Raw genomic sequence first — 14,749 nt, forward strand, 5'->3', positions numbered from 1 at the left:
GCACACAGGGGTTTTGGGTCGTGGCTTAGAAGTATAGACTCCCTTGAAGGTAGGGAGCCAGGGCCTCGAACCAGGATCCTTACACCAGTCCTTGAGCTTTGGGCCACCTGTGCTTAACCCACTGTGCTACCACCTGGCTCCCTAGTTTTAATTTTCATTTCTCTATAAATGAAGTACAAAACTGTCTATTCAGTTCTCTGGCCTACTTTTTAATTTTTTTTCTTTTGTTATACAGCTATAGGTATTTGGTATCAGTTGCTTGTCAGATACATGATTTGCATTTGCGAATATCTTCTCCCAATTACTAAGTGTCTCGGTTATCCTTTACAGTTTGCTTTGTATGTATAGAGACTTTTTAGTTTAATGTAGTTTCATTTATTTACTCACATGTCCATGGGCTTGAATCTCCAAATACATTTTTGATTTTAAGGTCATGTAATGCTTTGCCAATGTTTTCTTCTATATATTTTAGCTTCTGGTCTAATATCTAAGTCTTTGGTCCATTTAAAAAAAAAAATTTGTATTTATTTATTTTCCCTTTTGTTGCCCTTGTTTTTTTGTTATTGTAGTTATTGTTGTTGTTATTGATGTCATCGTTGTTAGATAGGACAGAGAGAAATGGAGAGAGATGGGGAAGACAGAGAGGGGGAGAGAAAGAGACACCTCAGACTTGCTTCACCACCCTTGAAGGGACACCCCTGCAGGTGAGGAGCCAGGGATTCGAACCAGGATCCTTATGCTGGTTCTTGTGCTTTGCACCACATGCACTTAACCTGCTGAGCTACCGCCCTGAAGCAGTGTTACAGGTGTGTCTCTGTCTCTCCCTCTATCACCCCCTCCCCCCTTGATTTCTGGTTGTCTCTATCCAATAATATAAAATAAAGATAATATATTTTTTTATTTATTTTCCCTTTTGTTGCCCTTGTTTAACATTGTTGTGGTTATTGATGTCGTTGTTGGACAGGACAGAGAGAAATGAAGAGAGGAGGGGAAGACAGAGATGGGGAGAGAAAGACACCTCAGACCTGCTTCAGTGCCTGTGAAGCAACTCCCCTGCAGGTGGGGAGCCGGGGGCTTGAACCAGGATCCTTACACCGATCCTTGTGCTTTGAGCCACTCTACACTTAACCCACTGCACCACCGCCCTACTCCCAAGATAATAAATTAAAAAAAAATTGTTGTTAAATGCAGATTACCAAGATTTTGTTTAGGATGTTGCATCAGTATTTGTTAAGGATATAGGTCTGTAGGGTTTTTTTTTTTCTATAGCCCTTGCGTACTTTAGGGATCAAAGTGATATTAGTTTTATAGAATATGTTTGGGAGTGACCTCCCCTCTTCAGTTTTCTAGAAAATATCTGAAAAATACACACAAATAATTTTTTTAAGGGCACATGTCAAAATGAAGGGAAGTATAATTGAGTTCAGTGAGGCCCAATTTTTTAGATTCAGAATAACTGTTTTATATTTTATTTTATTTTTTCCCCTAGACAACACCACCCCATGTCATTGGCCAGTTGGACAAGCTCATCAGAGAGGTAAGATGGCATGCATAGTTAAGGTACTAATTTTAATTTACAATTAGTGAGTGCCAAGAATGAGTAGAAATAATTCTCTTTTTAAGTTTTTCCTTTCATTAATAAATATCTATATTTATTTATTATTGGATAGAGACAGAGAGGGATTGAGAGGAGCAAGGGAGATGAAGAAGGAAAGAGAGAGAAAAACACCTGCAGCCCTGCTTCACCACTCGTGAAGCTTTCCCTTCGCAGGTGAGGACCAGGGACTTGAACCGGCTCCTTGCGATTTCCTTTTGGCCCACTTCCAGATAGCTAGCTTTCTGTACAGAAATTTGTTAAAAGGGTATCCAGAGGGAGAAAGTGATTGAAAAGACCCCCATAACACAGTCACCACAAGTGCTGGATTTAAATATTGATAAAATGAAAAATATTTAATTTAAATATTGATAAAATAAAAAAAAAACACCGCTAAAGAAGGCAGGAGAGGAGTATAAAGACTTGATTCTGGAAGGATTGGGGCAGAATGAAACTGAGGAAAGAAGGCCTCATTTTAGTATTCAACAAGCAGAAATGGTATCTTGAGTGTTCAGAACTTCTCTTGGCTACTGACCTTATTCAGTGTTTGCCACTGTCATTTTTATACTCAGAACATGATGTGACTGAATTGTACTGAGATGTCAAATACAAAAAACCCTATTTGTACGTTTTCCATTAGGTATCTACCCTGGATGGAGTTCTAGAAGTAAGAAATGAACACTTCTGGACCCTTGGTTTTGGCTCACTGGTATGTTTTCTACATATTACTTATAGATATGATTTTAAACATAGTTTGTACTATTTTGAGTGAAACAGCTCTAATTTTTTTTTAATTTATTTATTTAAAAAGGGAGACATTAACAAAACCATAGGATAAGAGGGGTACAACTCCACACAATTCCCACCACTAGAGTGATATCTAGTTCTTTCCTCTCTCCTTCTATCTTTCTTATTAGTCAATAAAAAAATTATTATTTTTTAAAATTTATTTATATATTTATTTTTCCCTCCAGACACTGGAGCTCAGTGTCAGCACTAGGAATCGACCACTCCTAGTGGCCATTTTTTCCTTTTTTTTATTTTTATTTTATTTTATTAGATAGGACAGAGAGAAATTGAGCGAGGATGGGCAGATAGAGAGAGGGAGACAGAAAGGCAGACACCTGCAGACCTTCTTCACCACTTCTGGAGTTGACCCCCTTCAGGCTGGAAGCTAGAGCTCAAACCTGGGTGCTTTTCCTTGGTGATATGTGTGCTTAACCAAGTATGCCACCACCCAGCCCCTAAAAGTTATTTAAATAATCTAAAATGTAGGGGGCCGGGCAGTAGTGTAGCAGGTTAAGCACCATAGTGTGAAGTGCAAGGACCAGCATAAGGATTCTGCTTTGAGCCCCTGGCTCCCCACCTGTAGGGGGGCCGCTACACAGGTGGTGAAGCAGGTCTGCAGGTGTTTATCTTTCTTTCCCCCTCTCTGTCTTCCCTTCCTCTCTCGATTTCTCTCTGTCCTATCCAGTAACAATGACAGCAACAACTACAATAATAATAACAACTATAAAGAACAAGGGCAACAAAAAAGGGAAAAAATAGCCTCCAGGAGCAGTGGATTCATAGTGCAGGCACCAATCCCAGCAATAACCCTGGAGGCAAAAAAAAAAAAATTATGGGGCTCAGTGATAGCACACTTGATTAAGCATACACACTACAATGCACAAGGACCCAGGTTAAACCCTGGTCCCTACCTGAAGAGGGAAAACTTCACAAGTGGTGAAGCAGGGCTGCAGCTGTCTGTTTCCCTCTCTACCTCCCCCTCTTCTATCACTTTGTCTCTGTCTATCCAATAATAAATAAAATTTAAAAAACAATTAAAATTTATTTATTAATGAGAGGGATAGGAGGAGGAGAAGAGGGAGAGTGAGTGAAAGAGAAAGAAGCAGGCATCATTCTGGTACACGTGCTGCTGCTGGGGATCACACTCAGCACCTGACTCCTGAGAGGCCAATGATTTACCCACGGCGCCATCTCCTGGACAACAACAGATTTTCTCTCTTCTTTTTTTTTAGATTTTTTTTTTTAATTTATTTTCCCTTTTGTTGCCCTTGTTTTATTGTTGTAGTTATTATTGTTGTTGTTGGATAGGACAGAGAGAAATGGAGAGAGGAGGGGAAGACAGGAAGGGGGAGAGAAAGATAGACACCTGCAGACCTGCTTCACCGCCTGTGAAGCGACGCCCCTGCAGGTGGGGAGCCAGGGGCTTGAACCTGGATCCTTAGGCCTGTCCTTGAGCTTAATGCTACGTGTGCTTAACCCTCTGCACTACCATATTTTATTTCTTTTTTATTTTATTTTATTTTTACTTGTTTTTATTTTTTTGAGAGAGATGCAGAGAGAGAAACACCAGAGCGCTGCTCAGCTCTGGCTTATGGTGGTGCGGGGGATTGAACCTGGGATTTAGGAGCCTCAGGCATGAGAGTCTGTTTGCATAACCATTATGCTGTCTCCCTCGCCCCATATTTTATTTCTTTTTTTAAATTTTAGTCATAAATTCTATATTTTTGGTTGCCCTAACATTTTGGTTCTTTTTTTTTTCCTCATTTATTTATTTATTTATTTTAAAAAGGAGACATTAACAAAACCGTAGGATAGGAGGGGTACAAATCCACACAGTTCCCACTACCAGAACTCTATATCCCATCCCCTCCCCTGATAGCTTTCCTATTCTTTATCCCTCTGGGAGTATGGACCCAGGGTCATTATGGGGTGCAGAAGGTGGAAGGTCTGGCTTCTGTAATTGCTTCCCTGCTGAACATGGGCATTGACTGGTCAATCCATACTCCCAGTTTGCCTCTCTCTTTCCCTGGTAGGGTGGGGCTCTGGGAAGTGGAGTTCTAGGACATTCTGGTGGGGTCCTCTGTCCAGAGAAGTCTGGTCGGCATCTGGAACCTGGTGACTGTAAAGAGAGTTAACATACAAAGCCAAACAAATTGTTGAACAATCATGGACCTAAAGGCTGGAATAGTGCAGATGAAGTGTTGGGGGGTACTCACTGCAGACTATTGCTTAACACAAAATAGATGGAAGGAAGGTGAGAAAAAGAATCAGAGCAGTGGTCTGGGAGGTGGCGCAGTGATAAAAGTTTTAACCTCTCGGGAGTCAGGCAGTAGCACACTTGGCGCAAAGCATAAGGACCAGCGTAAGGATCCTGGTTCAAACCCCTGGCTCCCCACCTGCAGGGGTGTTGCTTCACAGGCGGTGAAGCAGGTCTGCAGGTGTCTGTCTTTCCCCCTTTCTGTCTCCCCCTCCACTCTCCATTTCTCTCTGTTCTATCCAACAATAACGACATCAATAACAACAACAGTAATAAATACAACAATAAAAACAAGGCCAACAAAAAGGGAAAATGAATAAATAAATATTTTTAAAATATTTAAAAAAAAAAAAAGCTTTGGACTCTCAAGCATGAGGTCCTGAGTTTGATCCCCGGCAGCACATGTGCCAGAGTGCTGCCTGGTTCTTCCTCTCTCCTTCTATCTTTCTCATTAAAATAAATAAAATCTTTAAAAAAGAGAGAGAGAGAACCAGAGCATTACTCTGGCACATGGGATACTGGAAATTTGAACTTGGGACCTCAATATTTCCAAGACTAGGTCTTAACTTACTATGCTACCTTTAAAAGGTGTGTTTGTTTCATGAGAGAGACTTGGAGAGCTGCTCAGTTATATTTAGTACTAAAACAAAAACTGAGCCCAGGGCCTCACTCACTTCTGACACTCTGGTCGCCACCAGCGCTTGCCTCCGTTCCCCCTTCCCACCCTCGCTTCACCTTCCTAGAAAGAGAGAATAGCAGAGAGAGAAGACACCACACTGCCTCTCCACCATCCATAGAGCATCTGCTTTGTTATGCTTCTGTGTAGTGACTGAGCTCAGACCCAGAGAGAACCTCACCCTTAGCGAGGCGTGTTCTCTACTGAATGCTTTAAACTGTTGTGTCTAAATTCTTGGTTCTTGAGCTCCCTCTCTTTTTTTTTTTTTTTTTTTTTTTATTTAAGAAAGGATTAGTGAACAAAAGCATAAGGTAGGAGGGGTACAACTCCACACAATTCCCACCACCCAATCCCCATAACCCACCCCCTCCCATGGTAGCTTTCCCATTCTCTATCCCTCTGGGAGCATGGACCCAGGGTCGTTGAGGGTTGCAGAAGGTAGAAGGTCTGGCTTCTGTAATTGCTTCCCCGCTGAACATGGGCGTTTACTGGTCGGTCCATACCCCCAGTCTGCCTCTCTCTTTCCCTAGTAGGGTGTGTCTCTGGGGAAGCTGAGCTCCAGGACACGTTGGTGGGGTCTTCAATCCAGGGAAGCCTAGCCAGCATCCTGGTGGCATCTGGAACCTGGTGATTAAAAAGAGAGTTAACATATGAAGCCAAACAATTTGTTGAGCAATCATGGATCCCAAGCTTGGAATAGTGGAGAGGAAGTGTTAGGGAGGTACTCACTGCAAACTCTAGTGTAATCCTGCTTTCAGGTATATATTTTGCAGTAGTTTATGGATACGTGTGCACATAAGCTCTCTCTCACAGAAACTGGTGTATATCTAGGTTATGGGACTTTGTTAGAAAGTGAACTACCTGAGATGAAATTAGAGTGTACTATTAAAGGAAAGGTCTCACCCGAGTAATGAAGCTGAAGGGTTGTCATTCCACACGTGAAGTCTCTGGATACAGTCTGAGGTGAAGCATGTTGAGATGGTAATCGTTGCTTTGGTTAGGTTGTGATCAGCGGATGCAGTATTATTTGGGAGCTCCCTCTCTTGCTAAGTCTCTGAAGTGAGTTTTTCTCTGGGCTCTCTTCCACCATTTATATCTGAGCCTTCTTAGCCTTTATCTCTGCGGTGCTGCTGCTTAGTTTGAATTCTGGTCCCGGTGGTTTTTTCTTAATGTTGGGCTTTGTACTAGAAGCTAGCTTTGTCTGCTTACTTTTAAGAGCTCATAGGGCTCATAGTATTCTAGTTCTGTATATCTCATTGCAGACCCAATGTACCCACTCACCCACTGCTGAAATGTACAAAATCCTCCTCAGTTCCAGCTGCCTTTCTCAAATTCTCTGCCCTAGATTTCCAGTAAGTACTGGTCCTGCATTGGGGTTTCTGGTTCAGAGAGATGCCCTGTTGCTTCCCTTAACTTCCTCTCCAAATTAGACTGGTAGCTTGTAGGTGATATTTGGGCTTCTGACTGGTATCACGTTATCTAGATTTTTGTCTTTTTTTTTTTTTTTTTTTAATTTATTGGATAGAGATAGCAGCAGAAGTTGAGAGGGAAGGGGATGATAAAGAGGGAGAGAAACAGAGAGACCTGCAGCACTGCTTCACCACTTGCAGAGTTTCCCAACTGAGAAATCACCCTGGAGTGGTGAAGCCCCAGTGAAAGAAAAAAAAAATGAGATACAGAAAAGAAAGGATGTGGCAGATAGAAAGTGGGGGAGAGAAGCCACAGCACCACACCACCATCCATAGAACTCCCTTGTTATTGCCCATAGTACTGTCAATGTGGTGCCAGGTCTAAAACTAAGGATCTCACTCATGATCAGGTTATGTACTCTACTGGGTGAGCTGTCTCCTGGTCCCTACTTCCATTTTTATTCTACAATCAGTACCCAATCATTATAAAAATTAAAACTTTAGCGCATTTCTCAATTTCTCTCTGTCCTATCTAAATACAACAACATCAATAACAACAATAATAACTACAACAATAAAACAACTAGGGCAACAAAAGGGAAAATAAATAAATATATATAAAAAACTTTAAAAAAATTAAACTTTCAGGGGCCAGGTGGTAGTGCAACACATTAAGTGCACATGGCGCAAAGTGCAAGGGCCACTTAAGGATCCCAGCTCCACACCTGCAGAGGGTTCGCTCTATAAGTGTCTCTCTACAAACAGGTCTGCAGGTATCTTTCTTTCCCCCTCTATGTCTTCCCTCCTCTCTCAGTTTCTCTCTGTCCTATCCAACAACGACAGCAATAACAACAACGATAACAAAAGGGAAAACATAGCCTCCAAGAGCAGTGGATTCCTAGTGTAGGCATTAAGGCCCAGCGATGACCCTGGAGGCAAAAAAAAAACAAAAACCTTTGTGTAGAAATATTGTGAAGAGAGAGCGAAACCAGAACAGTAGGGGGCTTTCTAGGGTAAAAACCAGAAGTGGAAAGTTGGGAACGGGGTTGGCTAGGAAAGGGGGTTGAGAAAACAAGGCACTCTGGGAAGGTAGAAAGCTTCTGAAGCAGTGGTTGCTAGGGTTTTAGCTGGCGGAAGGGCGATACCCTGAGGGGGTAATATGGTGGCGGAGGAGTCATTTTAAACCAAGGCAGAAGATTGATATGTAAATAATAATACTCACATGGAAATATGATGGTTTGTGGGCCCTGCCAATGTTCAACCACATCTGTACAATATCCCAACACTTTTGTGGTCCGGGAGGTGGTGGCTAAGACACTAGATTTTCAAGCATGAGGTCCTGAGTTCAGTCCCTGGCAGCACATCTACCAGAGTGATGTCTGGTTCTTTCTCTCTTTCTCCTATCTTTCTCATTAATAAATAAATAAAATCTTTAAAAAGTAAAAGTTCTTGTTTGGTTCGTGTATGTGAGTGTACACTCACCACCAAAGTTCTGTGCCATCACACCAAATAAGAATCTTCTAACCTGGGAGCTAGGTAGTGGTGCAGTGGGTTAAGCACACATGGCACAAAGGGCAAGGGCCGGCGTAAGGATCCCAGTTCGAGCCCCCGGCTCCCCACCTGCATGGGGTTCACTTCACAGGTGGTGAAGCAGGTCTGCAGATGTCTTTCTCTCCCCTCTCTGTCTTCCCCTCCTCTCTCCATTTCTCTCTGTCTTGTCCAACAACGACATCAATAACAGCAATAATAACAACGACGATGATAAACAAAAGGAAAATTAAATAAATAAATATAAACAATCTTCTAACCTATCCTCCCCCCCTTCTGATAAGCAGTATAGTTTCCACAGAGTTGAAGAGCTTGATTGGCTATAACTTTATTACAAGTTTGTTTTGTTTCTGTGATTTGTATTCCACGGAAGTCAAACCATACAGTAATGTCATTCACTCTTTTCACTTCTCTGCCTATTTCAATGACCATGACCACCTCCAGTTCTAGCCATTTTGTCCTCAATGATACAGTGTCTTCTTTTTTAAATGAACTGGTGCGTGCATTGAGTGTATATTTGGTTTTTGTTGCTTTGTTTGTTTGTGTTGTCGAGCACTGCTCAGTTCTGGCGTATGGTGGTATGAGAGATTAAACTTGGAATGCTGGAGCCGTAAGCATGAAAATCTTTTGCATCTTGATCCAGTTACCTGATTAGAGGTATTAGGTTGTGTCCATATTTTTTGCTTACTTTTTTTGGTTTTGTTAGTTTCTCCTCTCCTCTTTTTTTTTTTTTTTTTTAATTTTTACTTATAAAAAGGAAACACTGGTGGTCCGGGAGGTGGCGCAGTGATAAAGCTGTGGATGCTCAAGCATGAGGTCCCGAGTTCCATCCCTGGCAGCGTATGTGCCAGAGTGATGTCTGGTTCTTTCTCTCTCCTCCTATCTTTCTCATAAATAAATAAAATCTTGAAAAAAAATTTTTTTAAATAGTACATTATAAAAAAAAAAAAGGAAACACTAGCAAAACCATAGGATAAGAGGGGTACAACTCCACAGAATTCCCACCACCAGAACTCTGTATCCCATCCCCTCCCCTGATAGCTTCCCTATTCTTTTTTAAAACCTATTTATTTATTTATTTATTTATTTATTTATTTATTTTAATATATATTACTTTTAGTTGCCCTTGTTTTATTGTTGTAGCTGTTGATGTCGTCATTGTTGGTTAGGACAGAGAAAAATGGAGAGAGGAGGGGAAGACAGAGGGGGAGATAAAGATATAGACACCTATAGACCTGCTTCAGCACTTGTGAAGTGACTCCCCTGCAGGTGGGGATCTATGGGCTTGAACTGGAATCTTTATGCCAGTCCTTGGGTTTTACACCACCTGCATTTAACCTGCTGCACCACTGGACTCCCAGCTTCCCTATTCTTTATCCCTCTGGGAGTATGGACCCAGGGTCATTATGGACTGAAAAGGTGGGAGGTCTGGCTTCTGTAATTGCCATTGACAGGTGGATCATTACTCCCAGCCTCTCTCTCTCCTTAGTGGGGCAGGGCTTTGGGATAGCAGGGTTCCAGGACATACTGGTGGGATCCTCTGCCCAGGGAAATCCCATTGGCATCATGTTAACATCTGAAATCTGGTGGCTGAAAAAAGAGTTAACATATAAAGCCCAACAAATTGTTGACTAATCATGAACCTAAAGGCTGGAATATTCCAGATGAAGATTTGGGGTCTGTTTTGAAGAAAGCTAGTAGGTCTATTTTAGTTATATTCCAAAGGGCCCATGACTATACTAGTTTTTTTCCTGAGCCTGACCTCTGATATGCAGGTGGACCCAGGTTATTGTCTGGGGAGATGATGTCATGGCTGGAAAAAGGGCTAGAAGCTGGATCAGGGAAAAGAGTAGCTTCCAAATATAAATATAAATAAATATTGTTAACTGTAAACCCCATCGATATGATCTAGGGCCCATATTCAGCACAGGAGTTTCTGTAACTCCTCTATCCCTGTAGGTCTGAGCTCACATTCTGTGGTCATCAGTAGGAACATTCCAAGCTGCCTCAATTTCAGGACCCATCTTCTTCAAATGGTAGGTAGAGTATGTTATCCAGCCTCCCTTCAGAGGATGGAACATTCTCTACCTTTGTTGATCCACATTGAGGGCAAGGTCCTATGGGGACCCAGAAAGGGGTCATTGTGTTTTTCCTGGTGGAGATCACTAGTGACAATGGAGAGAGGGATCTATTCGAGGTCTAGGCCCATCATGTCTGTGTGGGAATCCCAGGACTCCCTGACTAGGGCCCCAGCTGATGGGGTGGCCTGATAGTAACTAAAGAGTCATCATTAAAGTATGCCAGTCTCTTGCCCTTACTCAGCTTTTGCAGTCCTTGCTTTGATAAGGTTAGCTTTGGAGTGACTGAGGGATATGTAATAGGAAGGAGATGAGGAGGGTTCCTCTCCTCCTTTCATCTTTGTTTCATTTTTGTGGTTCCTGACATATTTATGAATTAGTGGTTTTGTTTCTTCAGGTGCAAACATGCCAGGTATTTTAATTATAACTCCCTGAGTTTAGAATGTCAGTGTCCACCTTTTGAAATTTTGTTGATCTGTGAACTGTCAGATGCCATCTCCTTTTGACTGCTTCCTTAATTGAAATTAACATCTACTTTTTCGTATACTTCATTTAAATTCCGACTTGTATTAGAACAAATCTTTCTTCCCTTATGTGTATTTCTCTAGTCTTTTTTTAATAAAGATTTTATTTATTTATCCATGAGAAATGATAGGAGAGAGGGAAAAAAACAGACATCACTCTGGTGCATGTGCTGCTGGGGATTGAACTCAGGACCTCATGCTTGGGAGTCCAAAGTCCTAACCACTGCACCACCTCCCAGACCACATTAGTCTCTTTTTTTAAAAATTTATTTATTTATTTATTCTCTTTTGTTGCTTTTTTTAAAAATTTATTTCTTTATTGGGGAATTAATGTTTTACATTCAACAGTAAATACAATAGTTTGTACATGCATAACATTCCCCAGTTTCCCATTTAACAATACAACCCCCACTATGTCATTTATGGACCTGTATTCTCCCACCCACCCCAGAGTCTTTTACTTGGGGCCAATATGCCAATTCCATTTCAGGTTCTACTTGTGTTTTCTCTTCTGATCTTGTTTTTCAACTTCTGCCTGAGAGTGAGATCATCCCATATTCATCCTTCTGTTTCTGACTTATTTCACTCAACATGATTTTTTCAAGGTCCACCATCCAAGATCGGCTGAAAACGGTGAAGTCACCATTTTTTACAGCTGAGTAGTATTCCATTGTGTATATATACCACAACTTGCTCAGCCACTCATCTGTTGTTGGACACCTGGGTTGCTTCCAGGTTTTGGCTATTACAAATTGTGCTGCAGGATTCGACTTCCGGAGGCGGAGCTACGAGCAGCAGATCGCTTTCTCTCCTCTCCTCTCCTCTCCTCTCCTCTCCTCTCCTCTCCTCTCCCAGATCAACTAGGAATACCAAAGGAGACCACCCTGACCGAAACAAGACAGGACTAGAATGACCACAGAAACCCAGTAAATCACCCATGAGTACAAACACGCGTGGCTGGTGACAGAGAGGAGAGAGGGGCCTAAGGAGAGATTAAGTGACTGCTAACAGTTCAACAGTTTGTCAGTGGAGACACCACCTCCAGTCTGCTCCACCAACAAGGGGACAGCTGAAGGGAGGAAAGGACTCCCCAGAGACTCACCAAGTGCAACTCTGAGTCTCCATTGCTACTACCCTCAGAATCTGGAGCAGCAACAGGGAGGGACACCAGGGTACAGAGATCTAACCGGGAAACTCAGGAGAAGACCTATACCTCGGTGGCATAGCTGAGGGGCTGTGAAAGTCTCTTTGCATAACCACTGGATTATCTCTGCCACACCCTGCTTTATCTCTTGGTCAGGAGTCAGTGATTAAGCTAAGAAGCCTATTGATAGTTTAAAAGCCCTCAGGCTCCCATAGCCTACAGGGGAAAAAAAAAGGCTTTTACACCACTGAACTCCAACTCAGGGATTGAAAAAACTGTTAACTTATATAAAATGGTTAAAACAACAAGAAAAAATATTGGAGACTCGAACCAGGACAAGAGTCCAGCTAAAAGTCCTCCAGAGGGTGAAGCACAAAACAACGAGTTCAACATCCAAACATTAGCCAAGGAAATAATAACAGGAGTGAGTAAAGAATTTGAAAAAATTGTAATCAGAAATGCAGGAACAACAAATGAGAATATGGAAGGAAATTCTAATTATCTCATGGTTATTAGAGAGCTGAAAGCTGAAATCGCTGAGCTAAGAAGGCAACTAGCTGAACAAGCTAAAACAGTATCAGAGCAGGGCAACAAAATAGATGAACTCCAGAAAGCAGTAGAGAGCAGAGAGAATAGAATCAATGAGGCTGAAGACAGAATTAGCAAGATTGAGGATGAATTAGAGACAACTAAAAAAGAAGTAAGAGATCTCAAAAAGAGATTAAGAGATGCTGAAAACAACAACAGAGTCCTATGGGATGACTTCAAAAGAAACAATATACGCATTATTGGCTTACCAGAGGAAGAAAGAGAAGGGGAGGAAGAAAGCATTCTCCAGGCCATAATAGCTGAAAATTTCTCTAGTCTAGACAACACCAAAGACATAAAGATTCAAGAAGCCCAGAGGTTCCCAAACAGAATTAACCCAGACCTAAAGACACCAAGACATGTCATACTTAGATTGGAAAGGAATAAGGATAAAGAAAGGATCCTCAAGGCTGCAAGAGAAAAACAAAGAGTCACCTACAAAGGAAAACCCATAAGATTAGCAGCAGACTTCTCCATACAAACACTACAGGCCAGAAGAGAATGGCAAGATATCTATCGAGTGCTCAATGAGAAAGGCTTTCAGCCAAGAATACTATATCCTGCTAGATTGTCATTCAGATTAGATGGAAGCATCAAAACCTTCTCAGACAAGCAACAGTTGAAGGAAGCAACCATCACCAAGCCTGCCCTGAAAGAAGTTTTGAAAGGTCTCCTATAAATAGTCAGACCACCACAAATAGGACATATATCAAAACACTCTAAAACTCTACAAGAATGGCGTTAAAATATCTTCAATCTTTGATATCAATAAATGTCAATGGCCTGAATTCACCTATTAAAAGACACAGAGTAGGAAGATGGATCAGAAAACACAACCCAACAATATGTTGTCTACAGGAAACTCACCTAACGCAACAAGACAAACACAGACTTAAAGTGAAAGGATGGAAAACTATCATTCAAGCCAATGGCCCACAAAAAATGGCAGGAACAGCTATTCTCATATCTGACATGATAGACTTTAAAATAGATAAGATTAAAAAAGATAGGAATGGACACTACTTAATGCTCAGAGGATCAGTCAAACAAGAGGACTTAACAATTATTAATATCTATGCACCCAATGAGAAGCCATCTAAATACATCAAACTTCTACTGAAAGAACTACAGCAATATATTAACAGTAACACAATCATAGTAGGGGACTTCAACACCCCACTATCTCAACTTGACAGATCATCCAGGAAGAAAATCAGTAAAGACATAAGGGAGCTAAATGAAGAGATAGATAAACTAGAACTATTGGACATTTTCAGAGTCATTCATCCCAAGAAACTGGAATACACATTTTACTCAAATCCACATGGATCATTCTCAAGGATAGACCATATGTTAGGCCACAAAGACAGCATCAGCCTATTCAAGAGCACTGAAATCATCCCAAGCATCTTCTCAGACCACAGTGGAATTAAACTAACACTTAACAATCAACAAAAGATTAGTAACAGTCCCAAAATGTGGAAGCTCAACAGTACAATTCTTAACAACTTCTGGGTCAAAGAGGAAATCAAGGAAGAAATCAAAATGTTTCGAGAGTTCAATGAAAATGAAGACACAAGCTATCAAAATATTTGGGACACAGCTAAAGCAGTCCTAAGAGGGAAGTTCATAGCTATACAAGCACACATTAGGAAACAAGAAAAGGCACAAATAAACAGCCTGATTGCACATCTTAAAGACCTAGAAGAAGAACAACAAAGGAATCCTAAAGCAACCAGAAGGACAGAAATTACTAAAGTTAGGGCAGAAATAAATAACATTGAGAATAGGAAAACCATACAAAAGATCAATGAAAGTAAATGTTGGTTCTTCGAAAGAGTAAATAAAATCAACAAACCTTTAGCCAGACTCACAAAACAAAAAAGGGAGAAGACCCAAATAAATCGGATAGTAAATGAAAGAGGAGAAATCACAACAGACACTGCAGAAATTCAACATATCATGCGAGGCTTCTATGAACAACTATATGCCACCAAGCTAGAGAACCTGGAAGAAATGAATGATTTCCTAGATACCTACCAACTTCCAAAACTAAGTAAAGAGGAAGTGGATAACATGAACAGGCCCATCACAGCTAATGAAATTGAAACAGTTATCAAAAATCTTCCCAAAAATAAAAGT

General features: G+C 41.2%; 1 protein-coding gene across 6 annotated transcripts in view; it reads left to right on the forward strand.

Moving 5' to 3' along the window:
- Nucleotides 1-14,749, forward strand: part of SLC30A6 (solute carrier family 30 member 6) — a 63,691-nt gene that overhangs the window by 40,032 nt on the left and 8,910 nt on the right. For all 6 annotated transcript variants that reach the window (XM_007538695.3, XM_060186838.1, XM_060186839.1 and 3 more), the window contains 2 exons: nucleotides 1,490-1,537; nucleotides 2,235-2,303. In XM_007538695.3, the coding sequence (XP_007538757.1) occupies nucleotides 1,490-1,537; nucleotides 2,235-2,303 (117 nt within the window). The remainder of the gene's footprint in view (nucleotides 1-1,489; nucleotides 1,538-2,234; nucleotides 2,304-14,749) is intronic.

Source organism: Erinaceus europaeus, chromosome 3 (genome assembly GCF_950295315.1).
Source record: "Erinaceus europaeus chromosome 3, mEriEur2.1, whole genome shotgun sequence".
In the NCBI taxonomy this organism is placed as follows: Eukaryota; Metazoa; Chordata; class Mammalia; order Eulipotyphla; family Erinaceidae; genus Erinaceus; species Erinaceus europaeus.